This window comes from Dunckerocampus dactyliophorus, chromosome 5 (genome assembly GCF_027744805.1).
Source record: "Dunckerocampus dactyliophorus isolate RoL2022-P2 chromosome 5, RoL_Ddac_1.1, whole genome shotgun sequence".
NCBI classification, from domain to species: Eukaryota; Metazoa; Chordata; class Actinopteri; order Syngnathiformes; family Syngnathidae; genus Dunckerocampus; species Dunckerocampus dactyliophorus.
In genome coordinates this window covers 23,917,439-23,944,203 of record NC_072823.1, presented here as the reverse complement: position 1 = coordinate 23,944,203, position 26,765 = coordinate 23,917,439, and the positions used below count along the sequence as shown (strand labels likewise).

The window sequence follows — 26,765 nt, the reverse complement described above, 5'->3', positions numbered from 1 at the left end:
CTGTACCTCCTGTAGGTGTATCAATTATTGGGCTATAATGAGTTAGAATTAGTAGCAAAGAACTATCAGCAACTGAACAACGTTAGAAAGCTGTTGAACTGATTTTATTTAATATGGTAAATCCGGTCAATTGACCATTTGCGCCCCCGTGTGGCCAACTGGAGACAAAAGACAATTGAAAAACAGTGACGGTTCAATTAACGCGCATACATGTTATAAAAGTCTAGCTTCTATACAGAAACAAACGTAATTTAAAACATATGCAATATTATAACACATCAACATCCAGCACCTGTAAATACGGCACGCTGTGGAGGACAAACTGGTATTTTCATTTATTATTATTACAAGAAAGACTAGTATTATTATTATTATTTAACTAGTATTATGGTATATTTAAAGCTGCTCCCTCTCTTCCTAAACAAAATTGAACAGTGAATTTGACTTTCAACTTTCACAGACAGCTGAATTCAAACACACAGCCTGCTAACAAAACCAATCACTTCGGAAAAGTTCAAAACTCTTCAATGTAACATACTTCAATGAAAAAATGAAGTCATTTTTTGCTGGCAAATGTTTAAGACCTGGAAAAAAGAAACCACCAGTAGAGGACTCATGCCAGTCCAGTCGAAGGTGCTCTCTAGACTTCGTCTGTGTGTGTCCCATTGTCGTCTTCCAGTAAAGGGTAGGGACGAAGGTCCAGCGTCACAATGCGACTGAACATGCATCCATCAAACTGTGAAAAAACACAACACTGCAGTGACGGCTTTGTCCTAAACAAGTCAATGACCTAATTTCATGACACTTTCTTACATCTGAGTAAACTCCCAGCAGGGCATCGGCCTTGGAGAAGAACTCCGCCTTCAGGGAGATGATGATGAGCTGCATATTGTCTCTGGTCTCCTCCCTGATAAAGCTGGTCACCTGTGGAGAAGCAAAGGTCACACCCAAGGTTCCACAAAATATATTTTATAAGAAAATAAGTTAAGTAGATACAAATTGTAGGGGTAGTACAGAGAGTCATTCAAGTCTGAAAACATAGGTATAAATGCAAGCATTATACAGCATACAGTACAACCTTGGTTGGCATCCGCTCCGGTTAGCATGTTTTCCGGTTCACGTAAAACATTTAGGCCACAATTTTGCCTCAGTTAGCATTAATTCTCTGGTTAGTGTACAATTTGGCATACATCTTGTCGTGTTATTAATACACTACCTGAGTCCAACTGCGTTCTTAATGTATTTTTATCACAAAAAGTCCATCCTGGTTTGCTATTAGCTACCTTACAAAATGGCATCCGGAACTGGTAGTCATCTATGTTACGTTGTCCGTCTATGTATAGATGTATAGTTTTACAATTATAGATGTACATGTACAAAACAATTTTAAATGCATATACAGTAAATGACGAATGAAAGTGATAAATGAACATTTCCCACGAGTTATTTCTTGGATTAAATAGTGTTTCTCACCTTCTTTATCAAAATGCTGGCACTTGACTTCCCTTTGGCTGTATTTTGGGTTATTGAGGTGAGAAACACAATTGAAAAATGGTGGTGATCGATCTTACTGCCACATCTTGTCGTTGGGAACAATTACATCAAGAATCACGTCTTCATTGAAGGTAAAAGTCACCTTAAATTTTCATTTATCCCATTCATTCATCAGTTATATGTATTTATATGCATTTTTAATTGTTTTCTGCATGTCAAACTATAATTGTGAAACTATACAAACATGTTTTATGTGCACATTTTTGGCTTTCTGGAACTCATGAAATGGATTTACATTATTTCTTATGGGAAAAATGTATTCGGTTAATGTCCGGACAGTAATTTAAGGATGTGGAGGCATGAATAAGTTGTTCAAAAGTCACAAGTTTTATACTTAATTGGGCCTCACGGGTACTCGTCTTTGTAAACTCCTTCACTAACTCACCCCTGCTACCTCTAGGTAAATTAAAAAAGAAAATCAGGCAACATGTTACTAATTGTGAAACTGCTACTTTAACTGCATTTGTATAAATTCTTTAGCCCTGTGGAAAAAGCAAAAGATCTGGTCCTTGCCTCAAATAAACTCTCCTTTCCCCTTCCTGCGCGAACTGCATCAGACTTGACAAAACAAACACTTCACTCGCTCAGCACGCAAGTTTTACTGACTCACGGGTGGTTGATGAAAACTTGAGTTTTACTGACTCACAAGTGCAAGTTGTTGCTCATGTGTGAGTTTCTGCACATGTGCTTTGTGACAAATGACTTGAGTACCTGATTCAGTCAGTTCTTCACTCAGTGAGTGACTCATACAAACTCGAGTCACTTAAAGCAATCAAACCTCCATCACTCAAGTGAAAGCAGAAATTAGATAGAGCCTCTTTCAGACTTCACTCACAGGAGGGCTCTGTTTTCTGCACCTTTACCTTCCCAATGTTGGAGTTGTCAAGAGCAGCATCCACCTCATCCAAAATTAAGAATGGAGCAGGTCTGAAACTGAGAAACAAACAAAGGATGTAATAGACAGGGAATATTGAATTTAAGTAATAAAAAAGGGAAGTACTCGGGAAGTATGGACTCCTCAAAGGCTCAAACTTTTGTCCTGCGGGGGGATAGGTTTCCAAAATAGCCACGATAAGTGAAATCAGTGAAGTAGCCAACTTTATTTTTTTGCCATTATTATATACTGTATGTTTTAAGGCTGTTAAACCGCTCACAATACACTTGATACACTTTTCTCAGACAGGCACACATTTTCTCACATGTCTCTTTGTTTAAACACTCTCAAAGTTCAAATTTTAATGATCAATCTATTGGACACAAGAAATTATTAAGTGACTCATCGTATTCACTCCTCTAACGTACCTCGTCCCAACGCCGTTCGGCTATAGCGTTTTTGTATCCTTGTTAAAACATATTGGTCCTGTTGTAGTATTTTACTCCTCCTCATAGTCCTCCATGAACCTAAGATTCATTTACAGTTTTCCATAATAGCGCCCTAGCGCAAACAGGAAACACAGCAGTGGTGCATGAAGGAGATTGATTGGCAATGGTCTACAGCCAATCAGAATGCAGAACACAATGGGAGGATTCTCCCTTGGCCAATCAGGACCGTTGTGGCTCTATATTTAGCCAGCTGACGAGGTGGAGGGACATCTTCACTCCAGCGCCAAACGTCTTCAACTCTCAACACCCTCTACTGGTAGCAGTAGTAAATACAATAACAGACAGATAACAGATACAACAGAGCACCCATAGATTGTTCTTAAACATCACAAGAACGCAGAACACAATGCGCGTCATACGCTGTTACAAATAAGCAAAATTGTACAGTGAATCCGCAAAAGGTGAACCGTGACGTAGCGAGGGAACACTGTATTGTACATCATTGCACTCTGCATACTTTCTACAGTTTTTGCTTTCATTGATGGTACACTGGGGAGGACAGCGTTACCTATGGATGGCAAACACCAGTGCCAGGGCGGCGATGGCTTTCTCCCCACCAGACAGATTTTCCATGGACATGAAGCGCTTCCCAGGAGCCACGCAGCTGTAGTTGATCCCGCCCAGATACGGCTCCTCTGGATTGTCCGGAGTCAGAATGGCCTGCAGCACATTTTCTAACATCATCTCCGATGTCCTGCCAATATCTCACCATCTGAATTTAAATGTGAGGGTCTCAAAGTGGTGTTTTCACCTGAGCGCTGCTGTTCCGGCATATCCTTTTGTAGATCTGGTCAATCACAACAGACACATGATTGAAGAACTGGTTGAAGAGCTGTAAGCGCCAAACTTTGACTTGTTCAAACTCTTGGTTGCACTTCCTAACGATTCTGGTGCAGGCATTGAAGGCTTGAGTCAGGGACAAAAAAACTCTGCATTAGGTTCAGCTTTAATTTGGGATGTAGCAGTACATGTATTCCTCATCAGAACTGAACCTTCGGTTTCAGGAAGTGTGTCTACTTGTAAACAATACAGTGCAGGCCAGCCTTTAGCTAGCGGAAGTCATGACTCTCGATAGTGCCAAGAAGAAACCCGAGCTTGAAAACCCTCTTCTGTCGTTAAAGTGTCCACTGAACACTTGGCCTTCCCGGTGAAATACGGAAACGGACTAAGACAAGTGGATAAGATGAAAGCAGAGTGTCGCCATTGTTCAGGAAAGATGGGAAACGAGGATACAAGCCTGAACTATTAACGCTGCATTGCAGCCAATAAGGAACTTAAAATAAAACTTAAATAAAAATAAAATAATTCACATTCTTCAAACTGTGACTCTTGCACTTGTCTGCATCGTTGCACTTTCTTAAAAATAAACGCAGTAGAACAGGGTTGTCCAAAGTGTGGCCCGGTGGCCATTTTTGGCCCGGTTTGTTTTTAATTGGCCCTCAGCATATTCTAATAACATTTATTCAATATTAATGAGATATATTATTACTTATTACACTGCTTTGTCACCTGTAATTCCAAGTTAAGATGTGGATGTTTTCGTTCAAATCTCCATTGGGCATCTCTGTGTGGAGTTTGCATGTTCTCTCCGAGTGTGCGTGGGTTTTCTCCGGGTTCTCCAGTTTCCTCCCACATTCCAAAAACATGCATGTTAGGTTAACTGGTGACTCTAAATTTTCCATAGGTATGAATGTGAGTGTGAATGGTTGTTTGTCTATATGTGCCCTGCAATTGGCTGGCGACCAGTCCAGTGTGTACCCCGCGTCTTGCCCAAAGTCAGCTGGGATAGGCTCCAGCATGCCCCCGCGACCCTAATGAGGAGAAGCAGTATAGAAAATGGATGGATAGATGTGGATGTTTTGTTCCGATACCTTAGCATATACCGTAGATCCCTGATATTCGTGGAGATTGTGTGCCAAGTGGCCACCCGCCCGCGAATGGCAAAAAACGTGATTAACTGAGGCGCCTATACACCTATTTTTGACACAGTGAAATTCAGAAATGAAGTGACAAGACAAAGTACCATCTGTCAGCCCCTGTAGTTTGTCCTTCACCTCTCTCATCTTTTCCACAGCTTTTAAGTTGGGTGTGGTGGCGGAATGCAGCTCTTTCTCTAAGGAATAAAGAGACTCCCTCAGTCTCTCAAGATAACCGTCCACCTCCTCTGCAGGCACGTCCTGTACACACACACACACACATGCACACAAACACAGGCACCATGTTTCACAACTCGCTCGTCTTATCATTGCTGAGGAAGTAAGGACGATGTGTCACCCTGGTCTTGGTTTCCAGGCAAGAGTAGTCGACAACGAGCTGGGCCTCTCTCTCAAAGATGGTCATTGTGGCTGACGTACTTTCAGATTCTGTGTCCAGCTTCCGACAACCAAAATAATCACAAAACCACCAAGTGTGTAGTCAGGGCAAATATAAAATGAGGTACAGACATTAGCATTAGGAGTTTAAATGCTTGATGGAGTCACTTACTGTATGCTAGCAGATTTTTAGATCTGTTTTTACCTGCACTTCACTGATGTCATTCAGATTGCCTGACAGCATAGTTATTGGTAGACCCTGGATTTTGCAGGCCAACAGCAAGTTGTGTCGGGCTAAACGTTTGTGCTCCAAGCTGCTCTCTGCAGACATCACCTCTTGCTGATGTTTTACCAACCCTCTGAGGGAGAAGTAAGTTTCCTCTTGTTAGAGCTAATTTTTGTAGTGTGGAAATATCAGGGTTTCCGCCACATGTAAAAATAAAATAAAAACCGCCATACCTTAAAATTTGAAATAATACATTGTATGAATGAATATACTGTATGTTATATAAAGACATATATAGCTTATTATTTCTGCACATATTGACCACAATTATTTTGAAAACAATTTAAAATATCATAAAAATATTTCACAGCACTTTTTTTTGATAAGCATGAACTGGAATCGCCTGTCTGCCTTGCTGGCACTTGCAGATACGCGACATGTCTTGTGTTGACTTTCACTTTGTTTCTTGTTATCGTGAGAATGAACAATAGCCTGTAAAATGTGTAGTCAATTGACAACAGCATGTCACATGCTAAGCCAATCTATGTCAGCGTGTGTGATCGCTCATGTTTCAAACTCATTCAACTTTCTGGCATTTTAGTTGACACGTTACCTGGCTGGTGACATCTTGCTAACTCGGGCGAGCTACAAGTGGCTATTAAGTTCATGGGGAATGATTATGTTCAATCATCGATCATCATCACAACTTACTTTTTAAAAATCCCACTGAACAATCTCGCTCTGTTATTATCATTATAATAACATGGCTTGTCTTCAAAACACTGGTTGTGTGTCAACAGAAACACGTGTCCAGCTTTAGATGCTATCACAGGGGTCTCCAACAACTAGCGTGTAAGCTAGCAGTAGTTCACTAGCTGATACTGAGTAGTTCACCAAAGAATATTTGCTTCACCTTTTAATATTTTTATGTGTTCTATTCAAACATGACGCCTGTATTTAATGACAAATAAGCACACTGAGTGGAGATGTACTTTGTAAATAAAGTTCACTTTAAATGTTGGCAGTCACATGAAACACAAATAGCTCACCTCTCCTTTCTTTTTGTCAAAGTATATTTAATAGTGCGGCAAGTTGGATACACCTTTGCTAACATAACGGAACAGATTTCTATAACAAAAATATTTAAATTGTTATTTTGTTAATTGTGTTATTTTTAACTAAATATATTATTGAAAATTTCATTTCCCATGTATCGTATTACTCTAAAACATGAATCAAATTAAATTTAGGTTTGTGTCAAACAGTACAAAATGTACTTTTGTACTAGCCACATAGTACCATTGGACTAAATAGGTCACGTAACAAAAGGAGGCTTGACATTTTAGGCTCGCTTTCAGTGCTCTCAGGAACTTTGCCATTAAATTAATAGCTCTGCAATGTTCTTTGTTCATGTTCTGCTGGTTGTTGAAAAAGGTTAAGTAAATTAGTTAATAAATAAATCAGTGATTAAAAAAAACGTTATTTCTCTCTCTCTTTTTTTTTTTTTAAATTGCAGACGCACCAGCGGCACAACACAGCGACAGCAGTCTCATGCAGCCCACCACCACAACTTTAAAAAATCGTAATCCTAAATGTGGTGAGTGAAAGTATGCATGGACCAGGAATTAAGGGACAATCAAAACCTGATTTTTACCTATTTATTTTCCCAAGTCACACGACTGATACCATTAAGGTTCCTATGTAAACTAATGTAGCATTAGCTAATGTTCAGTTACTAGGACACACTTTAAACATTTAGGAAATCAAACATGCAAGTCAGATTTACAGCTATAGTATAAAACTGCATTAACACAGTAAATAATGATCGTGTTAAAATGGAAAAACTAGAATTGCACTCAGTACATGGCTCAGACATCTTTCCAGGATCAAAACGGGTACAATATATAATATTAGGTTATAAATAAGCAAATTATATTTCATTTGCTTATCTTGTAAGCACACTATCTATTTAGATTCAGTTAGGTATTTGTTTTAGTTGTGATATTATGATATAAAACTGGCACCACCACTATTTATTTGTCATACCTGTTACTCTCTCGGAGGTGCAGGTTTTTCTCATCCAGCTCAGATTTAATGGCTGCTACCTGTCTTGTCTTTACCAGCAGCTGATTCTTCATCTCCTGTAGTTTTTTGTCACCTTCTTCGACGGCCACCAGCAGCTTCTCCTCATCCTTCAAGGTGAGACGAAGGAATATACATCTCGATGAAAATACAGACCACATGACTCAAACAAACATTTAACAATGTTTACTTGATGACTTATGAATATTTATGAAGATCCCTAGCTCTGGTTTCATAAAAAAAAATTACAGTATATTCACGCTAACCTTCCGCTTCTCAGCGATGATACTTTGTTCCTTGTTGATGGTCCCCTGCTTTTCACCAAGCTGCTTCTTTTGCTTCTCTAGTTGGTCTTGTTCATACTCCAGCTTGGCATTCAAGCGATTACACTGGTTCTCAAACTCCAAGCTAAAAGTACAGTATTTACAGTGCAATATCATGCTGACACTATGACTGATAAAGCCTTGTGAGTCTGTTGGTACCGCTTCCTGTCGTGCTCCTCCTGCTGTTTCAACTGCTCCTGCTGATACACTCTGATGTTGTCCACACCGATGTCAGCACAGAAGTCAGAAAATACCAAGTCTTCGGTCTGAATAAGGAAAACATCCACAGTATTATATAACCATCCCACCTAGTTGTCTAGAACCCGTGAGCAATAACGGCTATTTTGTTGCGTTCAGCACTATGACTCAGTTCGGTTGAAGGTGTTGTACCTGTTCAATTTGGTTTCTCAGATCCTTAATGACCATTTCCTTTGCTTTCACACTCTCCAGCTGCATCTGGATCTGAGAGTCCAAGTTTGCCAGTTCACTCTCCAGACGAGAAATGTCCTGAAATTAATTGTCCACATAAAGAGTCCAGCATTTTCATTGTTTTATAATTCATCAAAAACCTGAAGAAATTGACATAGTATGGAAAATTAAAATTCTATTTTGTAATCATACCCCTTGGCATTTAGGGATGTTTTTCGTCCAGAGGTTATCCAGCTCACTTTTGGAGTATTTGAGGCGAGTCTGAGCACCCTGAGCCTGAGCAATGATTTGATTCAGGTCTGACTCCTTCCTCTTGAGCCTCATCAGATCCTGTAACGAAGCAAGTCTAGTCAAGTCAAACTTTATTTACATAGCACATTTGTGCTACCAGCATGTAGTTCCTGTCAGCAGGCAGGCTGCTGCAGTCTTGCTTCACCTGCCGTCCAAATGTGTGCACACAACTCCACCCCACGTCACGCCCTCTCCACGCCTTCAATTCGTCATAAATGGTCAATGCAAAGTGGCTCATAAATGCGACATCTATATTTAAAGACCCTTGATTGCATTTTGCTCGGTTCTTCTGGATCATGGCTGCTGAGAAGCTGAAGACGAAGAAGTGGAACTTCACCGAAACTGAGCTGGAGGCCGGTAAAAACAAGATATTTGGAGGACACAGTAGTGGCATAACAAGAGGAAGTTGAGTGAGTCCGCTGTCAACAGCGTCAGTGGAACGGGACGCACTGAACTAAAAAAAAAAAAAGTGGTCGAATATCAAGGCATACATTTCCATTTTGCGTGAGCATGTTTCCACAGTTTTCCTAATCGATACCACATTTTAGATGAACATTAGCTTGGCAAAATCTGTTTCGTTTAAAGTTGGACACAATGACTCAAAACGGGGATGAAGTTATGTCTAAAATTAACTGCTGTAAATTCAGACGGATATTTTAAAAATATTTAATTTAATGATGACATTAACACCATAAAAATATTAGTTCAGGTATTAGGTATTATAATAATCTTATGAGGAACTACTGTATGTTATTTCAAAGCACAACAAAAAGAAAAGCCCATCATTTGTGGAAAAGGAAAGCGTACACGCACACGACCCTGACACTATCCACACAAATAAAGGCTGTGCAGGGTAAATAAATGTTGCTATTGATGACATACTTGACATTCAGCAATGCAACAAAAAACTTATTTTTTTGATAAATTGTCCAAAAAAAGCAAGAAACGGAGCACCAAGGACATATTAGCTCTATGTCTCAAACTTGAATCCCTAGAATGGTTATGGCTGTGTGTGCGGAGGACCAAAGAATACAGAAGCAAGGTAAGTGGATGGCAGTTCTTTAATTACTTTTCAGCGTGGAGGTAATCACAGGAGTGAACTGAAGGCGCTGGGGTCCGCAGCTTGTGGAGCCCCAGGGAAAAAGGTTCAAAACACAAGAGAGTTTGCAAAAGGCTAGGTCAAGGGACAACTGGAACAACCAGCTGTGGAGACGCCGAATCTGGAATGGCTTGAGCGATTTAGTGAGTCGCGAGTGCGTTGTCTGAGTAGTCATGGAAGGAACCGGCGTCTCACAGCTGCCCCTACTCCGAGTTAAGTAGGGGAAGGATTAAATAGCTGCCGGTGTGAGAGAGAGAGAGAGAGAGAGAGACACAGAGAGAAAGAGAGAAAACGGGGCGCAGCAGCAGGTGACCGTGACAGTATCCCCCCCTTAACCTGCGTCTCCTGGCCGCTTACCTGGTTTGTCAGGGAACTGGAGTTAGAAATCGGTGAGGAGACGTGGGTCGAGGATGAGCGCCCTCGAGACCCAAGAACGTTCCTCGGGGCCGTACCCGTCCCAGTCCACCAGGTACTGGAAACCTCTGCCCCTCCTTCTCCCGTCCAAAACTGCCTTGACCGTAAACAGGTGGATGACCGTCGACCAGCCGAGGAGGAGGAGGCACCTCCGGGAGACTAAGGGGGCTGAGGGTGACCGGCTTGATGCGGGAGACGTGGAAGACCGGGTTACGATGGAGAGAGTCCGGGAGGCGCAATTTGACTGCTACACGGTTGATAATTCTTGTCATGGGGAACGGACCAACAAATCTGGGGGAGAGTTTTTTGGAATCCACCGCCAGGGGGAGGTCGCGGGAGGACAGCCACACCTTCTGGCCCACCCAGTAGTGAGGTGCAGGCCTGCGGTGGCGGTTGGATCGGATGTCCTAGAGAGGGCGGCCCTGGTGTTGCGCCAAGCCAGACGTGCTTGACGTAGGTGTGCCGTCACTGACGGGACTCTGGATTCCAGGTCTTGGGAGGGAAATGCGGGTGGCTGGTAGCCGTAAGCGGCGTGGAAGGCGGATAATCCAGTGGCGGAGCTGATGAGGGAATTGTGTGCGTATTTAATCCAAGGCAGATCCGATGACCATGTGGTGGGCTGTTGGTGGCATACGCACCGGATGGCTGCCTCCAGGTCCTGGTTGGTTCGCTCCATCTGTCCGTTGCTCTGGGGGTGGTAACCAGAGGATAAGCAAGGGGTTGCGCCCAGGGTCTTGCAAAAAGCCCCCCAAACCGCCGACGTGAACGGGGGCCCCTGTCGGACACCACCTCCGTGGGGATGCCGTGGAGGCGGAATGCGTGGTGGACCGGGAGTTGTGCGGTCTCCGAAGCTGATGGTAGTTTTGGCAGGGCGACAAAGTGTGCCATCTTGGAGAATCTGTCTACAACTGTCAGGATGGTGGAGTTCCCTTCGGAGCGGGGCAGACTAGTTATGAAGTCTAAGGCAATGCGGGACCAAGGCCAGGATGGGATGGGCAGAGGGTGAAGAAGCCCCGCCGGCGGTTGATGGGAGGCCTTGTTTCGGGCGCAGATCGTGCAGGCGGCCACGAACCTCTTGGCGTCCCCTAGGAGCATGGGCCACTAAAAGCGCTGCCTGAGAAGGAAGACTGTGCGGTTCAGGCGGGGGTGACAGGCCAGCTTGGACCCGTGAGACCAGCACAGTACCTCTGAGCGGAGCTTGGGGATGACGAAGAGGCGTCCCGGAGGGCATCCGTTGAGGGGTGTGACCGTTTGAAGGGATTCCTTGACCTGCTTCTCAATGTTCCATTGGAGAGCCCCGATGATGTGTGAGCCCGGGACGATGGGTTCTCGGTGGGTGGGCTCGGCGGGAGGGGTGTGGATGCAAGAGAGGGCGTCCGGCTTGACGTTCCAGGACCCCAGACGGAAGGTGATTATGAAATTGAAGCGGGTGAGAAACAGGGCCCGCCTTGCTTGCTGGGGGTTGAGTCTTAGTGCTGAGCGTAGGTAGGCCAAGTTCTTGTGGTCTGTGAGTACAGTAAAAGGAAGTTCCTTCCCCTCAAGCCAGTGCCTACACTCCTGGAGGGCCAGGACGACGACCAGGAGTTCCCTACTGCCAATGTCAAAATTCCTTTCTGCCGGGGTCAGGCGTCTGGAGAAGAAGGCGCAGGGGTGCAGCTTCTGGTCGATGGTCGAACTTTGGGAATGGATGGCCCCTACGCCAGTGTCGGAGGCGTCCACCTCGACAAAAAACGGGACAGAGGGATTAGGGTGAATTAGGACAGGTGCGGAAGTGAAAAGGGATTTGAATTTGTTGAACGCGGACTCAGCCTCTGGGGTCCATGAAAAATGGGTTTTAGGTGATGTGAGCTTAGTCAAAGGTTCTGCGACTCGACTGAAGTTCCGGATGAAACGGCGATAGAAGTTAGCGAATCCCAGAAACCTTTGTAAATGCTTCCTTGATATAGGAGCAGGCCAGTCGATCACAGCTTGAATCTTGGCAGGGTCGGCTCTGAGCTGACCTTTCTCCACTATGAACCCCAGGAAGGGAATGGGGGATGAGTGGAACGAACATTTTTTGGCTTTGACAAATAGTCTACAGTATTTTAAAGTAGTCTTTGGAGGACCAGGCGGACATGCTGGATATGCTCCTCCAGGGAGGCGGAAAAAATATGTCATCTAGGTAAATGAAAATAAAACGGCCAAGCATGTCTCGTAGGACATCATTAACAAGGTTTTGGAAGACGGCGGGGCCGTTGGTAAGACCGAACGGAATGACCAGATATTCAAATTGCCTGAGTGGTGGTAGGCATTCCGGAGATCTAGTTTAGAAAAAATTTGGCACCGTATAGTGGAGTGAAGGCTGAGTCCAAAAGGGGAAATGGTATTTATTTTTAACAGTAATTAGATTGAGTGCTCGAAAATCAATGCATGGGTGTAATGATTTGTCCTTTTTCTCAAAGAAAAAAAACCCAGCGGTGAAAGGAGAGGAGGAGGGACGGATGAGACCGGCGGATAACGAAGATGAGATATATTCCTCAAGTGCTTTGAGCTCTGATTTGGAAATGTTATAGAGACGAGAGGATGGCAACGCAGCCCCTGGCAGGAGGTCGATGCTGCAGTCGTACGGGCGATGGGGGGGGAGAGACAGTGCCCTATCTTCATTAAAAACAGCTTTTAGGTCATGATAGACGGACGGAACCGAGGAGAGGTCAATGAATTCAGGCTGGGGAGTGTGTGTGTGGGTGGGGCTAGGGGCGGAGCGGAGACAATGTGTGTGACAGGTGACGCTCCAGTTGATTATGGAAGAACGGGACCAGTCTTTGCGAGGGTTGTGTTTAGTGAGCCAGGTGAGCCCGAGAACGACGAGTGCAGACCGAGAGGGAATGATAAAAAATTTCACCAGCTCGAGGTGGTTGCCAGACAGTCGGAACTCAAGCGGAATGGTCCGGTGGGTAATGCAAGCCAGGAGATTACCGTCAAGGGAGCACACTACTTTGGGCTCGGAGAGTTTCACAGTGGAAATAGACAGACGTTTTACAAGGTTCATGTCTAGTAAATTATAGTCAGCTCCAGAGTCAATAAATGCTTGAATGTTTGTGTGTTTGTCTTTCCACAATAGAGTACCTCATAGTAGCATTCTGGCGGTTGCCGTAGGCGAGGATGAGCAGCTTCTACTCGGAGAGATGGAGGTGAGTGGGTGCGGGCGGGCACTGCGTCGAGGAGCATGGGAGGGACAAATGGGACAGCTGGGGAGTGCATGGTCCGGCTCACCGCAGTAGATGCATAGATGCACGCGCCGCCGTCTCTCCCTCTCTGCCGCGGTGAGTCACCCCCTCCCAACTGCACGGGTTACTCCATTGTCCAGGTAGGCATGGCGTCGGTCACGGCATGCGGGCTGGCATGGTGGCTGTGGCTCCCCGGCGTGGTCTTCTGGAAGGCGATCTTGGATGTCGCTGGTCAAGCTCCTCCCCGTGGTCGCTGAGTCTCTTGTGGATTCGTGTTGCCAGTTCTACAGTATTAGGTCATCTATGTTTGAAGGTAGCACCAGTGGAATCATGTAAACCCGGATGTGCTCCGACAGCCCAAGAACGAACGCGTCCAGGAGTGCGGCCGCATTCCAGTCACTCTCCGAGGCCAGGGTGCGGAACTCTATGGAGTAGTCGGAGACTTGGCGTGGCCCCTGGAGTAGCGTGAGGAGAGCCCGAGTTGCCTCTCTGCCCGGTGGGCTGCGCTGGAACACTTGTTGCAGTGCCTTGGCGAAGGCGGGATAGGTCATGCTGGAGGGAGCGCAGCGATTCCAGTCTGCTGTCGCCCATGCGCTGGCTTGGCCTGTGAGGTGGGAGACGACGAAGGCCACCTTGGTGTGTTCAGTGAAGGTGGAAGGTGGCAGGGTGCAGCTCGAAGTGTAGCTCGCACTGCGTGAGGAAGGGGCGCACGTCGCCCGAGTCTCCCGAAAACCTTTCCGGTCTGGATAGCGGCGTGCCGAAGGTGAGGGTGGCTTGGACTGGTGGTGCGGGTGGGCTGGCAGGTCTGGAGTCGTGGTCTGGTGGAAGCGCCGCGACCAGCGTGTTGAGGCGGGAGCCCAGACTCAGACAGACAGGAGCTGCTCCTCCTGCCCAAGCCCCTTTTACCGGGTCCTGCTCTGTTACGGCTGCGTGTGCGGAGGACCACAGAATGCAGAAGCAAGGTAAGTGGATGGCAGTTAGGTTAGGTCAAAGGACAACTGGAACACCCAGCTGTGGAGTAGTCATGGAAGGAACCGGCATCTCACAGCTGCCCCTACTCTGAGTTAAGTAGGGGAAGGATTAATTAGATGCCGGTGTGTCCAGTTGTCCCTGCTCCTGCTACACAACCAGCTGTGGAAAAGAGAGAGAGAGAGAGAGAGAGAGAGAGAGAGAGAGAGAGAGAGAGAGAGAGAGAGAACGGGGCGCAGCAGCAGGTGACCGTCACAAGAATTGTGATGTTTGTTATAATTAATATTAATCGAACACGTAACACTATCATGATTATAAAATAAATGAAGTAAATAAAATTGAAAGAAATAAATGATGAAGTTTACAAGCGCTGCATTGTGTTTTTCAAGTATCTTTTCGTCCGCTTACTATACACTGCGTAATGGTGTTTATAAATGACAAATGATATCCATCAGTGTCATGTAAAATAACACTTTCCACAGATGTTTTAAGTCAATAACACTGCAATGATGGATAAATATTTATTGGCTTGAATTGGATGTTTATTTCTAACATATGATTTCACTTCACCACTTAAACAGGAAACACAGTAGTTCACATTTACAGATGTTGACTTACACGTAGCTCAGCAGTCAATTGTTCCTTTCGTTCCTTCAGCTTGGTTACATCCTTCTCATCCCAGCAGCGAGCTTTGGTCCTCAGGTCACTGGAACCTCCAGAGATCACACCTGACTTTGCAAACAGGGTCCCGTCTAGAGACACAGTCTACAGGAAGCAGGTGTGATCAACATATCTGATCAACAACCCATTAACTACAGTATATTTCCTGGTCCAATCTGAAGTTTTTACCTTAAGGCGCTCCTTCCTGTCGAAGGCGACGCTCCTAGCCTCTTTAATAGTCTCACACACCAGCGCGTTGCCACATACAAACTGCACTACTCTCCTCAATTGAGGAGCACTTGAGGTTACAACGTCCACCACCATCTTGGCACCTGGTATCTCCCTCAGCTGCTCATTCAGGGGACTCACCTGAACACATATTGTGACAGTTCATGCAGCCTAAAATGTAAGTTACTGTATGCTTTAAAAGGCTTACATCCAAATAGTCAATGGGCAGGAAGGTCTCAGGATCGGCTCGCTCCTCCTTGAGGAAGCGGATGCAGTCGCGGGCCACTTTTTCGGTAGTCACCACAATGGCCCTCAAGTAGTGACCAAACACCTTGGTGACAGCCAGCTGGTACTTCTTATGGATGGGGCTGCACAAGTCACACAGGCGGCCATACTGGGATAACAAATGTGAAAAATTTGTCCAACTGAATTCTCACAGAAGCAATAGAGTTAAGTACTATAGTTTTAATCTGTGTTTGTATTGCCACTCTTACCACAGATTCGGGGCAGAGTCTTCTGAGCTTGTCCAGCATCTCTATGCGCTGCAGCTGCCGTTTGCTCTCCTGGCTGTCCAGGCGTGCGTTCCTAAGCTCCTCCAGAACCTCTCCCAGCTCTACGTTCACCTGAGCAGTGCGCTGGCAGCCATGCTGTAACTCTGCTCGCAAACTTTCTTCCTGCTGGTGGAACTCGCTGAGGGATGACCTACGAACATACAGTGTCTACAGTTTGTGGAGTTCATGATGTCAGCAAAAACCTACATTTGATCAAGTGTGTAGTAGGCAGCATTTATATAGATGGATATTTTATTCATCCCCAAGACAAATTTCCAGCAGTTTTATGAAATACAGATAACGTATAACTAAAATGTGATGAAAAAACATAATAACAAAAATAATAAATGCTAAAAACAAAAATTTTAAAAAGTAGCAGTCTATTTGATCTCATTTCTAAGTTTCAGGAATATACTGTATTATGTAATAAAAATTAAATCATGACATACTTGCAGGCCTTGGTGTAATCCTCCAGCTTCTCTGCTCTATGAGTGAAATCATTCAACTGAGACTTGTTGTTCTTGATGCCAACCTACAGCAGACATTGTTTAAACATCTTTATTGACTGGGAACAGAAAAGGGCCTTCACAAAGTGTTTCCACATCTGCTAAGATGATGGTTTAAGATTCAGGCGCTCTTGTCCAACTTTGAATGATTAATTCAATGATATTGTAATGGTTTAATTTATTTTGAACATTTGTTGTTTCCTGTATTCCAAATGTACTCTTTGCCAATTTTAAATACATAGGACACTGATAAGGCAGTATAACAATGTGGTACAATTGGAGTCAAGGTCTATAATCACTGTAAATTAATTATATAACAGTCACAATAAATACATAATAACAACTGATGAAAAGGCTAAAAGTTGGCAGAAACATAGTTGGGTGATGACAAGGACATGAAGAGTTAGTAGTAAGTGCAAGAGTGGTTGGACATAGCATTGTATGTACACAGTGGTTCAGGACTCTTCTTCCTTGTACTTTGTAACAACATTGTTTGAGTTCTTTACTCAATCCATTTCATAATTTGATTCCACATACTGATATGCTAAAGGTTTTTAGCGTTGTTCTCGCATATAAGTGTTTTAAGATAAAATTTTCCCTAAGGTCACATTTCTCCTCTATGATATTACGGGCAGTAAAAAGATGTAATTCATGTTCCGTCCAGTAGCCATTTTGATTTTTCTTCTTCCATTTTCCAGTGTGTTAATGACATTACCTCCCCTTCCTTCCTTTTGCGCTCATCAAATGCCACCTTTTCATAGTCCGCCTTCAATTCCCAGTGCAGCTTCTCAACTTGCTGACCGAGCACCGCATTCTGCTTCCTTGCGAGCTCTTTGAGGTCTTTGTAGCGCTCCCGCTGTGACACACACACATCAAATACACGCTGAATATTTAACAACTTCATGTAATTACTAGGGTTGTCAAAAATAGCATGTTAACGGCAATAGCTAATTTATTTAATTAATTACGTTAATTTTTTTTGCGTAATTAACGTAAACGCATCATGGCAAGCCACGCCTCCTGGTATGACGACAGACGGCAACACAGTGTAGCTCCCCACAGAGTCACAGAGTCAGCCGCTCTTTTATAACTTTATTCTGACCTGAACACATCAACAGCAGTGCAATTCCAACACCATATATGTTACTCCATCTCACAAACACGTCTCTAGTCCGAAACTACACTTCCTCATTGTCACTCAACCACCACGACCACATGAGGTGCCCGCAAGCCTGCTTTTCATTCAGGTTTTCAGTTAATAATGAAAGAACAGTAGAAAGAAATGCATTCTGAAATACAAAATGGGAGTTGTGGACACCAGCATTTTGTTAATGTTCTGGTAAAAAAAGCATATTCGCTTTGTTTAGGTTTAAAATAAGCTCTGAAAATAAATGTTACAAAAATGAGTAACTCTTGGCCATTTTCATTTTGTAAAAGTAGCTCTCACAAGGAAAAACGTTGGTGACCCCTGAGTTAAAGTGTGTTTCAAATGTTCTGCTACTATTAAGGAAACTAGTGTTTTGTAAATAGATTTTCAGACATGTGCTATCTTTTAGCTGGATTTAAATTTTCAGTTAATTCGGAGCTGTTAATATATACTAATATATTATAGTCCTGTCTTTTATCTTTCCTTCAATAAAATACAGTAAAAATCAGACGTAGTTGCAAATGGTGATTTTTCATGATTAATTAATTTGAAAACTGTGATTAATCGGATTAAATTTTGTAATAATTTGACAGCTGTAGTATTTATACATAATAATACACACCTGCTCCTCATCCAGCTCAATGTCCATCCCCTGGGACAGTCTCTGCTCCTGAAATTGTCTCTCGTACATCCTCCAAGTCTTCTCCAGATCCACTTTATCCTGCTGGGCCTCAGCAATCTCCTGCTCCTTCAGAGCCAAGAGTTTCTGTCTCTTTTTAATGCCATTTCTGAGCTCATCTATCTTCTTGAGTTGATGGGAGGAGCTGACCTTGGCTTTGACGAACTGAGACCGAGACTGGGCCAAGATGTGCTCCTGGACACTAGGCAACAGAGTCATTTTAAATCCATTCAATGAATCTATGTTACTCCCACTCTTATACAAAACAATCTTTTGAAAATCCTATCTCTGTATTGGACATGAGCAAGTGTAAACAAACCTTTAGTGTAGAATAGGAGTGTAATGGTATGCCATGATAACAGTTTGGTACTGTTAGATATTATTATTTCACCTTTAGATTCAGTGCATTTTTAGTCTAATAGCTTCTCAAAGAAGCTATTAGACTATTTCACTTTCTCTTTCTCTTTCTTGAGGGCCGCGGCAACTGCTTTATATGCTCTGTGTACTTTCATTATGGGCTCTTTCCTCAATCTTCCTCACTGATAATAAAGTCCAGCGTTGTAAGGAAATATAAAGTTGTCCCTAGCCACTTTGTGGTTCGAACAGTGCCTTTTCTCTCTATCACGTTTTTTCAAAAATTAACTTCTTAATAAATGATCATTGTTTCGTGGTTGACTATGGCCTCTTTGTCACAAAATATTGACAGACAAGTCATATGTAGTATTCTGGTAAGTTTTTGGCTTCTTACCTTGTCGTTCTTCCCCACTCTGTTAGAAACCCTTTGTTAAGTCTACATTAAATGAATTGGAGGCTAACTAGTTAGCTCAGTAGCATGCTATACTTAAAGTAGCCGCCATCTCTTATATCCCTGCAGTGATCCCGTAGCCTGCATAAAGAGTTGAGCAATGTGGTGTAAACAAATAATAACAGAAGTGTAAAGGTGACTATAGGGTTGTTATTTAATGTCTACAAGTCTCTGATAATGATAAAAACTATATTCAGAAAGTCATTAAAGACAGGTTTTCTATGCTCTAACTACGAAAATAGAGTCGTCCCTCGCTGCATTGTGGTTCGAACATCGCTCCCTCACTTCATCTTGTTTTTAAAAACATTTATTAATAAATGATCACTGTTTTGTGGTTGAAGACGGCCTATTATTTGTCAAAACATATGCTTATACACTAGGTCCCCAACTTACCAACACAATTGGTTCCAGACGACCGTTCTTATGTCGAATTGTTCTTAAGTAGGGGAAAAGGTAATATTACCAATTATATAGGTACTACATGTACGTGTATACATATACAGTATAAGTGTATGTATGTAAATATGAGTTTGGATGTATTAGTAATATTAAACGAGGATAATTAATGAAAAAAACAATAATAAAAGTGATATAATAATACGTAATGATAAATGTTATTTACCTTTGAAGAGGAGTGGCCGAGCATACGTCCTTGTGGTGGAGTTGAAGGAGGAGTTATTGAAAAAAAGGACAAATGGTCGTCGTCGTTAGACTCTTCTAAAAGAGGTAGTGTTCTGTGGGTGGTGTAGAATTAAGCAGGCCTATTAACTCTTCATAAACTTTAATCACTTCATAAACTTTAGGGTTGTATAATTTAGCTTTCCATTTAGCTTTATCTCCCCAGCCTAACTCTTCCTTTGTTGGTCCCATTAGCAGTGTCACAGTGCCCTCTACTGGTCAAGCATGTACAGTAGCAGTATAAATACGGATTGAGCGACTACAAGGCAAAATAAAATAAAAGATAGACCAGTTGGCTTGTGTTCGTATCCGCGAATGTTCGCTAGTCGGGTGTTCGCAAGTTGGGGACCTAGTGTATAAGCAAATTGTATGTATTCTTGGCCCAAAGTAAGCATTTTCAATCATACAAATGGCTAAATGAATGAAAATACAAATATAAGGCATTTAGAACATATTATATGTATCTGTGGCGTGTGCACCTTTAAGAGGCGGGGCCTGGGTAGTGATGTGTGTGACGTCAGTTGAATACTGTACAGCTGCCAAGTGTTAGCATAGTTAGCAGTGTGTGGAGAGTGCCAGTGACTGGTGTGAGTTGTGGCTGACAGCAGCTCCATGTATGAATGTTCACTGCACCATTGCAGTAGTATTCTACTACACTGGCCAATAAGTGTGGAGGAACGTTACATTGAGACAATAGCCACCAAGTATCCTGTCAATGCTAACTTGTGAGTCTATGTCTTATTTATTTTTTATTTTTATTGGGTAACGTAAGTGTAAAAGTGACTATAGGAGTGTTATTTCATGTCTACTGTAGTAGGCTCTAATAACGCAAAAAAACATATTTAGAAGGAATATTCGCAGAAATTCACTTATCGCGGTCAGATGGAAGCAATTAACCGCGATAAATGAGGGACGACCATTTATGAACATTGAATATCTAACAGGAACGTGGTCCATAGAACCAGGATGAAAGGCTAAAAAGAAGCAACAGCTTTTACAATACGTACCTTATTTTCGGTCTTTTGTTTGTTTTGTTTGTTCTTTGTTTACAGAATAAATGCACACTTCCTGTCCCACACTTTTAATGTGGACCATGTGGGATATCAGTACGCCTCAGTAAGATTCTGTACCGAAAAATCTGATGATAATGTATGTACACACCTTGTAAAAAGTAATGCATTTGAAGACTATATACAATACCGGATGTCTTTCTCCATATGCTGCTGCTCTCTGACAAGGCGTCCATATTCCTTCTTGTGCGTTTTGATGTTCTGCTCCCAGTCCAGCACAGCGGCATTCTGAGCAGAAGCAGCCTCTTGTTTGTAACTGAGAGTTTTGCTGGTGGTCTCGATGGCCTTCTCATTATGATAAAGCTCAGCCAGGCTCAGCTGCAGACGCCTTTGGTGAAGCTCTTCCACCAGAGCCTGGTACTTCTGGACCTAGGAAGGAGATAAAAATCAAGCACAACTACAGTGGTATGAAAAAGTATCTGAACCTTTTGGAATTTCTCACATTTCTGCATAAAATCACCATCAAATGTGATCTGATCTTTGTCAAAATCACACAGATGAAAAAACTGTGTCTGCTTTAACTAAAACCACCCAAACATTTATAGGTTTTTATATTTTAATGAGGATAGCATGCAAACAATGACAGAAGGGGGAGGAATAAGTAACTGAACCCTCTGCCTAAGGAGACTTAAAGAGCAATTGAAACCAATTTTTACCAAACAATTCAAGTCAGGTGTGTGCCCAATCACTGATGAGTGGTTTAAAGCTGCCCTGCCCACTATAAAACACACAGAATTGGTAAGAATTGTCTTGATGAGAAGCATTGTCTGATGTGCACCATGGCTCGCTCAAAAGAGCTGTCTGAAGACCTGCGATCAAGAATTGTCGATTTGTATAAAGCTGGGAAAGGATACAAAACCATCTCTAAAAGACTGGATGTTCATCAATCGACAGTCAGAGAAGTTGTCTACAAATGGAGAGAGTTTGGCACCGTTGCTTCTCTCCCAAGGAGTGGCCGTCCACCAAAGATGACGCCAAGAGTTCAGCGCAGAATCCTCAGAGAGGTAAAAAAGAACCCTAGAGTGTCTGCTAAAGACTTACAGAAATCACTGGCACAGTCCAAAATCTCTGTGCACACATCAACTATACGTAAAACAATGGCCAAGAATGGTGTTCATGGGAGGACTCCACGGATGAAGCCACTGCTGTCTAAAAAAACATTGTTGCTCGTTTAATGTTCGCAAAAAGGCACTTGGACACTCCACAAAAGTTTTGGCAAAATATTTTGTGGACTGATGAAACCAAAGTTGAATTGTTTGGGAGGAACACACAACGTCATGTGTGGAGGAAAAATGGAACAGCTCACCAACATCAACACCTCATCCCCACCGTGAAGCATGGTGGAGGGTGCATCATGGTTTGGGGCGGTTTTGCTGCCTCAGGGCCTGGACAACTTGCAATCATTCATGGAAAAATGAATTCAAAAGTTTATCGGGATGTTTTGCAGAAAAACCTGAGGCCGTCTATCAGACAGTGGAAGCTAAAAGGAGGATGGATGCTACAAGAAGACAATGATCCAAAACACAGAAGTAATTCAACTTCAGAATGGTTTCAGAAGAACAAAATACACGTTCTGGAGTGGCCAAGTCAAAGTCCACACTTGAACCCCATTGAGATGCTGTGGCATGACCTCAAGACAGCGATTCATGCCAGACATCCCAGGAATCTGACTGAACTACAGCAGTTTTGTAGAAAAGAATGGGCCAAGGTTAGTCTTGATCGATGTGCCAGACTGATCTGACAGGAAGTGTCTGGTTGAAGTTATTGCTGCCAAAGGGGGGGCCACAAAATATTAAATGTGAGGGTTCAGTTACTTATTCCTCCCCCTTTTGTCATTGTTTGCATGCCATCCTCATTAAAATATGAAACCCTATAAATGTTTGGGTGGTTTTAGTTAAAGTAGACACAGTTTTTTCATCTGTGTGATTTTGACAAAGATCAGATCACATTTGATGGTGATTTTATGCAGAAATGTGAGAAATTCCAAAAGGTTCAGATACTTTTTCATACCACTGTACATTAGAAATCAGTTCAGCCTTTTGAACAAGGCTTAAATACTTTCCAAATTCAAGCAAATTTCAAGTACTTCAGGTAAGAGCTATTATAAAGGTCACATCTTATCAAGTCAAAAAGGTTTGATGTTTTTATGCTTTCTCACCTCTAATTTCTCCTGAGACACCTGCTTCCTCTCCACAGCAGCAGACTTCTTTTTGTTGAACTGAAAATGCGTGTCCTCCATGGCCTTCTGTAGGGCTTCTTTCTTCTGGTTGTACTCTGCCCTACACTCGCTGGACTGACTCATGAACTCAAACATCTGTGTCCTTTCCTTTGGGTTCTTCAGAGCTATGGACTGTACTGCCCCCTGGTGCCGAACATAGCCAGCAAATATTCTAATAGTCAATCCCAAACAGCTTTCATACATTTCATTCATTAAACAGAATATAGTATAACCACAAAATTCTACCTGGAATACCAGGCAGTTTTGAGCTTTGGTGACGATTCCAATCCTAGCAAGCTCCTGAGTGTATTGGCTGAGTGTAACTTGAACGCCACTGATGTGATACTGGGAGGAGTCACCTGATGAATACACTAACATAGAAAATGTTGGTTAAAACGGTTTGTATTCTGAAATATGAGGCAGATTAAGATAATTAATTTAGAATCATACAAGACATCTTGGACAATTGTATTCTACACCAGAGCACAAAGCAAGGTCCATAAAGGCATGCTGGGATGAGTTTGATATGGAAAGGCCCATGAAAAACCATTGGAATTAACTTGGCCTTTTTTCAGGGCCAACCTCTTTAACTGTCTACATAAATGGGCAAAAACTTTGAGACACACCCTAAAATGTTGTGGAAAGTCTCCACCTTTTCTTCACTTTTCATTTCCTGTCGGTGGAATGAGACACACCTCCCTAAATCACTTACTGTTTGTTTGATGGTTATCAGCAAAAAGTAAAGAAAAAATGTATATTGGATAAAATTGCATGAATATCGGAGAACCGGCAGTCATGAAACAGCTGTCTGTGAAGTGGAAAGAGCAAAAAAGCAGTGACAATAAGGTAGGTCTTTAGCTACGCTGAAAACAAAAAGTCCTCCTTACCCTGCTGGCATGCCAGCATGCATCGTGTGAATGTGCACGTTAACACTCATTATTATAAAAATTATACCCTACTAGTCTTTTGATTTATCAACGCTCAACACTGCACAACTTTGGCATATTAACGCTTATCCATTTAAAAGATAAATACATTGGAGCAACAACTTTCCTTTTTGATTTTATAAGTTTATAAGTTAAGTATAAGTTATAAGTTTTTATAAGTTAAAATTAAAGGAACACTTTGAAAACAGATCAGATCTAAACTGGAGGAAAAATGATCTTGAATATCTTTCCTGATAATAAGTGGGTGATGTATTAGTAACAAAATGATGCCACATAATTTGATAGAAATGAAAATGATCACCCTATAGAGGGGGGAAATCAAAGACGCCCCAAAAATGAAAGTAAAAAAATGATGCAGCACACTGGTCCATTTTGCCAAAATGTCATTGTAGCAACTCAAAATGATTCTCAGTAGTTTGTGGCCCCCACGTGCTTGTACGCATGCCTGACAACGTCGGGGCATGCTCCTAATGAGACTACGGATGGTGTCCTGGGGGATCTCCTCCCAGATCTGGACCAGGGCATCACTGTGGTACCTGGACGCATGAAGGAGATTCCAGGAGAGAGGTAGTTACTCAAGGAGAGCTGGACAGGGCTGTAGAAGGTCCTTCAACCCTCAGCAGGATCGGTATCTGCTCCTTTGTGCAAGGAGGAACAGGATGAGCACTGCCAGAGCCCTACAAAATGACCTCCAACAGGCCACTGGTATGAATGTTTCTGACCAAACAATCAGAAACAGGCTCCATGAGGGTGGCCTGAGGGCCCGATGTCCTGTAGTGGGCCCTGTGCTCACTGCCCAGCACCGTAGAGCTCGATTGGCATTTGCCAGAGACCACCAGAATTGGCAACTACACCACTGGTGCCCTGTGCTCTTCCCTGATGAGAGCAAGTTCAACCTGAGCACATGCGACAGATGTGAAAGGGTCTGGAGATGCCGTGGAGAACGTTATGCTGCCTGCAACATCATTCAGCATGACCGGTTTGGTGGTGGGTCAGTGATGGTCTGGGGAGGCATATCCCTGGAAGGACGTACAGACCTCTACAGGTTAGATAATGGCACCCTGACAGCTATTAGGTATCGGGATGAAATCCTTGGACCCATTGTCAGAACCTATGCTGGCGCAGTGGGACCTGGGTTCCTCCTGGTCCACGACAATGCCCGACCTCATGTGGCTAGTGTATGCAGGTAGTTCCAGGAGGATGAAGGAACTGATACCATTGACTGGCCCCCCACGTTCACCTGACCTAAACCCAATAGAACACCTCTGGGACATTATGTTTAGGTACATCCGGTGCTGCCAGGTTCCTCCTCAGACTGTCCAGGAGCTCATTGATGCCCTGGTCCAGAAGTGGGAGGAGATTCAGCCTGTGTGGTTTAGAGAAACGAGGAAAAGAAACTCACAAGCAAGCATGCACATGTCAATTTATCGAGGCCGGCGTACTTATCGACTTCAGCTTTTTTATCTTTAATCAATTTATCGATTATCGTGACAGGCCTACTGACGTAGGATAGGGCACCTTTAAAACATAATCTAAGTCACATGTGTCAAACTCGTGCCCTGGAGGGCCGAGACGCTGCAGGTTTTCTCTCCAATCAGTTTCTTCAGCAGGTGATTTAATTGATGAGCTCCTTCCCTCAAACTGAAGGTGTTGATCATTAAAATCACCTGCCTTAGTGACTGGCTGGAAAGAAAACCTGCAGTGTCTCCGCCCTCCATGGCACAAGTTTGACACCCCTGATCTAAGTCATCATCTCAGACTGACCCGAGATGCTTCGACAGAAGACAATCTCCTTGTCCAGGTCGTCTTGGTACAGCAGGGCAACACGGGCACTCTCTGACACCGGCTGTCCAATGTGGGCTCCATGGATGAGGTCACTGAGGCGCTTCACTCTGAGAGAAGTCCCTTTCTCCCCTATGGCGAAGCTAATGGCGTCCATCACATTGGATTTACCTGGTTTTATTAATGACATATTTGTTACTAATTGCATTGTATTTATAACCACTATAAGCTGTATCCCTTACAAATTCAAATAAAAATTGATTTAGTAATGGACAACAAAATAGAAAACAAATTTGTAATAGTTCTTACACAGTGAATATAATGTAAAGTGAAATATTGCAGTAATTACTAAAGATCTTTAAGCCATATGATATAGGGCCTATACCATAGCCTACACTATAGGCTATCTAGAGAAAGCTAACATTGATGACTAGCATCCATGAATTTAAGGATAACGTTCTGATCCAAAACATCTCTTTTCTCTGCTTCAAAAGTGAGCATTTGTATTATGGGTTGACATTCTCCTGAGTAGTAAATGGACGACTTGTGTGAACAAAGAGAGTAAAAGTGTCCAAGTATAGTATTAGCGCTTAGCTTAATTAGCCACGAGGTAGGTAGGTAGCTAGCTAGCCGTTAGCAAGAAGTGGCTAATAGAAAAGTGACTTACCTGATCCGTTGGTACCAATAATACAGTTAAAGCCAATAAATGGACCGATGACTTGCTTTCCTCGCCATGACTTGAAGTTTTCAACCTCAATTTGTCTGAGAATGCCCATTGTTAACGTGGAACACAGTCACTTTCACATTAACAGACTATAATACACCTCTACTGGCGGGATAAGGCCCTGGAAAGGTCCTGGAAGGGCTATATATAAAAATGGTATAACGTTATCAATATGTACGATACAAAGTTGTATTACTACAGTGCATACTGTACTTTTACAATTATATTTGTATGTAATATTCTTTAATTTATTAAATAATTTAAAAAACAGTATTTCTAAAAGATGCATATATTTTACATGTACACGTTTATTTTTTCCAGTTTTACAGTAGAAGGTTTTGACTAAGTAAAAAGTTGAAAAAGTGTGTACATTCCTGGATTAGAGGCTTTTTATAGGTGTGTCCATTATTTGTGTTTTCTCACCATTGCAGGGCTCAACTGCACTTTAAACACTTTGAATTCCTACATTCCTACAGAATTCC

The 26,765-nt window shown here is 42.9% G+C and overlaps 1 protein-coding gene across 5 annotated transcripts; it reads right to left on the bottom strand.

The window, feature by feature from the left end:
• Positions 1 to 88: 88 nt before the first annotated feature.
• smc1b (structural maintenance of chromosomes 1B) lies at positions 89 to 26,409 on the bottom strand. 5 transcript variants are annotated; one of them, XM_054777291.1, is made up of 26 exons: positions 26,227 to 26,409; positions 25,542 to 25,730; positions 23,077 to 23,201; positions 22,771 to 22,974; positions 20,743 to 20,981; positions 18,210 to 18,261; positions 18,003 to 18,128; positions 16,949 to 17,089; positions 16,177 to 16,259; positions 15,671 to 15,878; positions 15,385 to 15,570; positions 15,138 to 15,317; positions 14,907 to 15,053; positions 8,502 to 8,639; positions 8,271 to 8,387; positions 8,040 to 8,146; positions 7,824 to 7,965; positions 7,522 to 7,667; positions 5,455 to 5,608; positions 5,212 to 5,310; positions 4,961 to 5,114; positions 3,689 to 3,843; positions 3,446 to 3,597; positions 2,412 to 2,487; positions 814 to 924; positions 89 to 736 (listed from the first exon to the last, which is right to left on the bottom strand). In XM_054777291.1, the coding sequence occupies exons 1-26, from the start codon at positions 26,333 to 26,335 to the stop codon at positions 641 to 643; spliced, it is 3,636 nt and encodes a 1,211-aa protein (XP_054633266.1). In that variant the 5' UTR covers positions 26,336 to 26,409; the 3' UTR covers positions 89 to 640. The 5 variants fall into 5 exon arrangements, 4 of the variants coding, with proteins under 4 accessions (XP_054633266.1, XP_054633265.1, XP_054633263.1 ...); XM_054777290.1 differs by having other exon boundaries at positions 2,390 to 2,487; positions 18,003 to 18,261; XM_054777288.1 differs by having other exon boundaries at positions 18,003 to 18,261.
• Between the last annotated feature and the right edge of the window lie 356 nt (positions 26,410 to 26,765).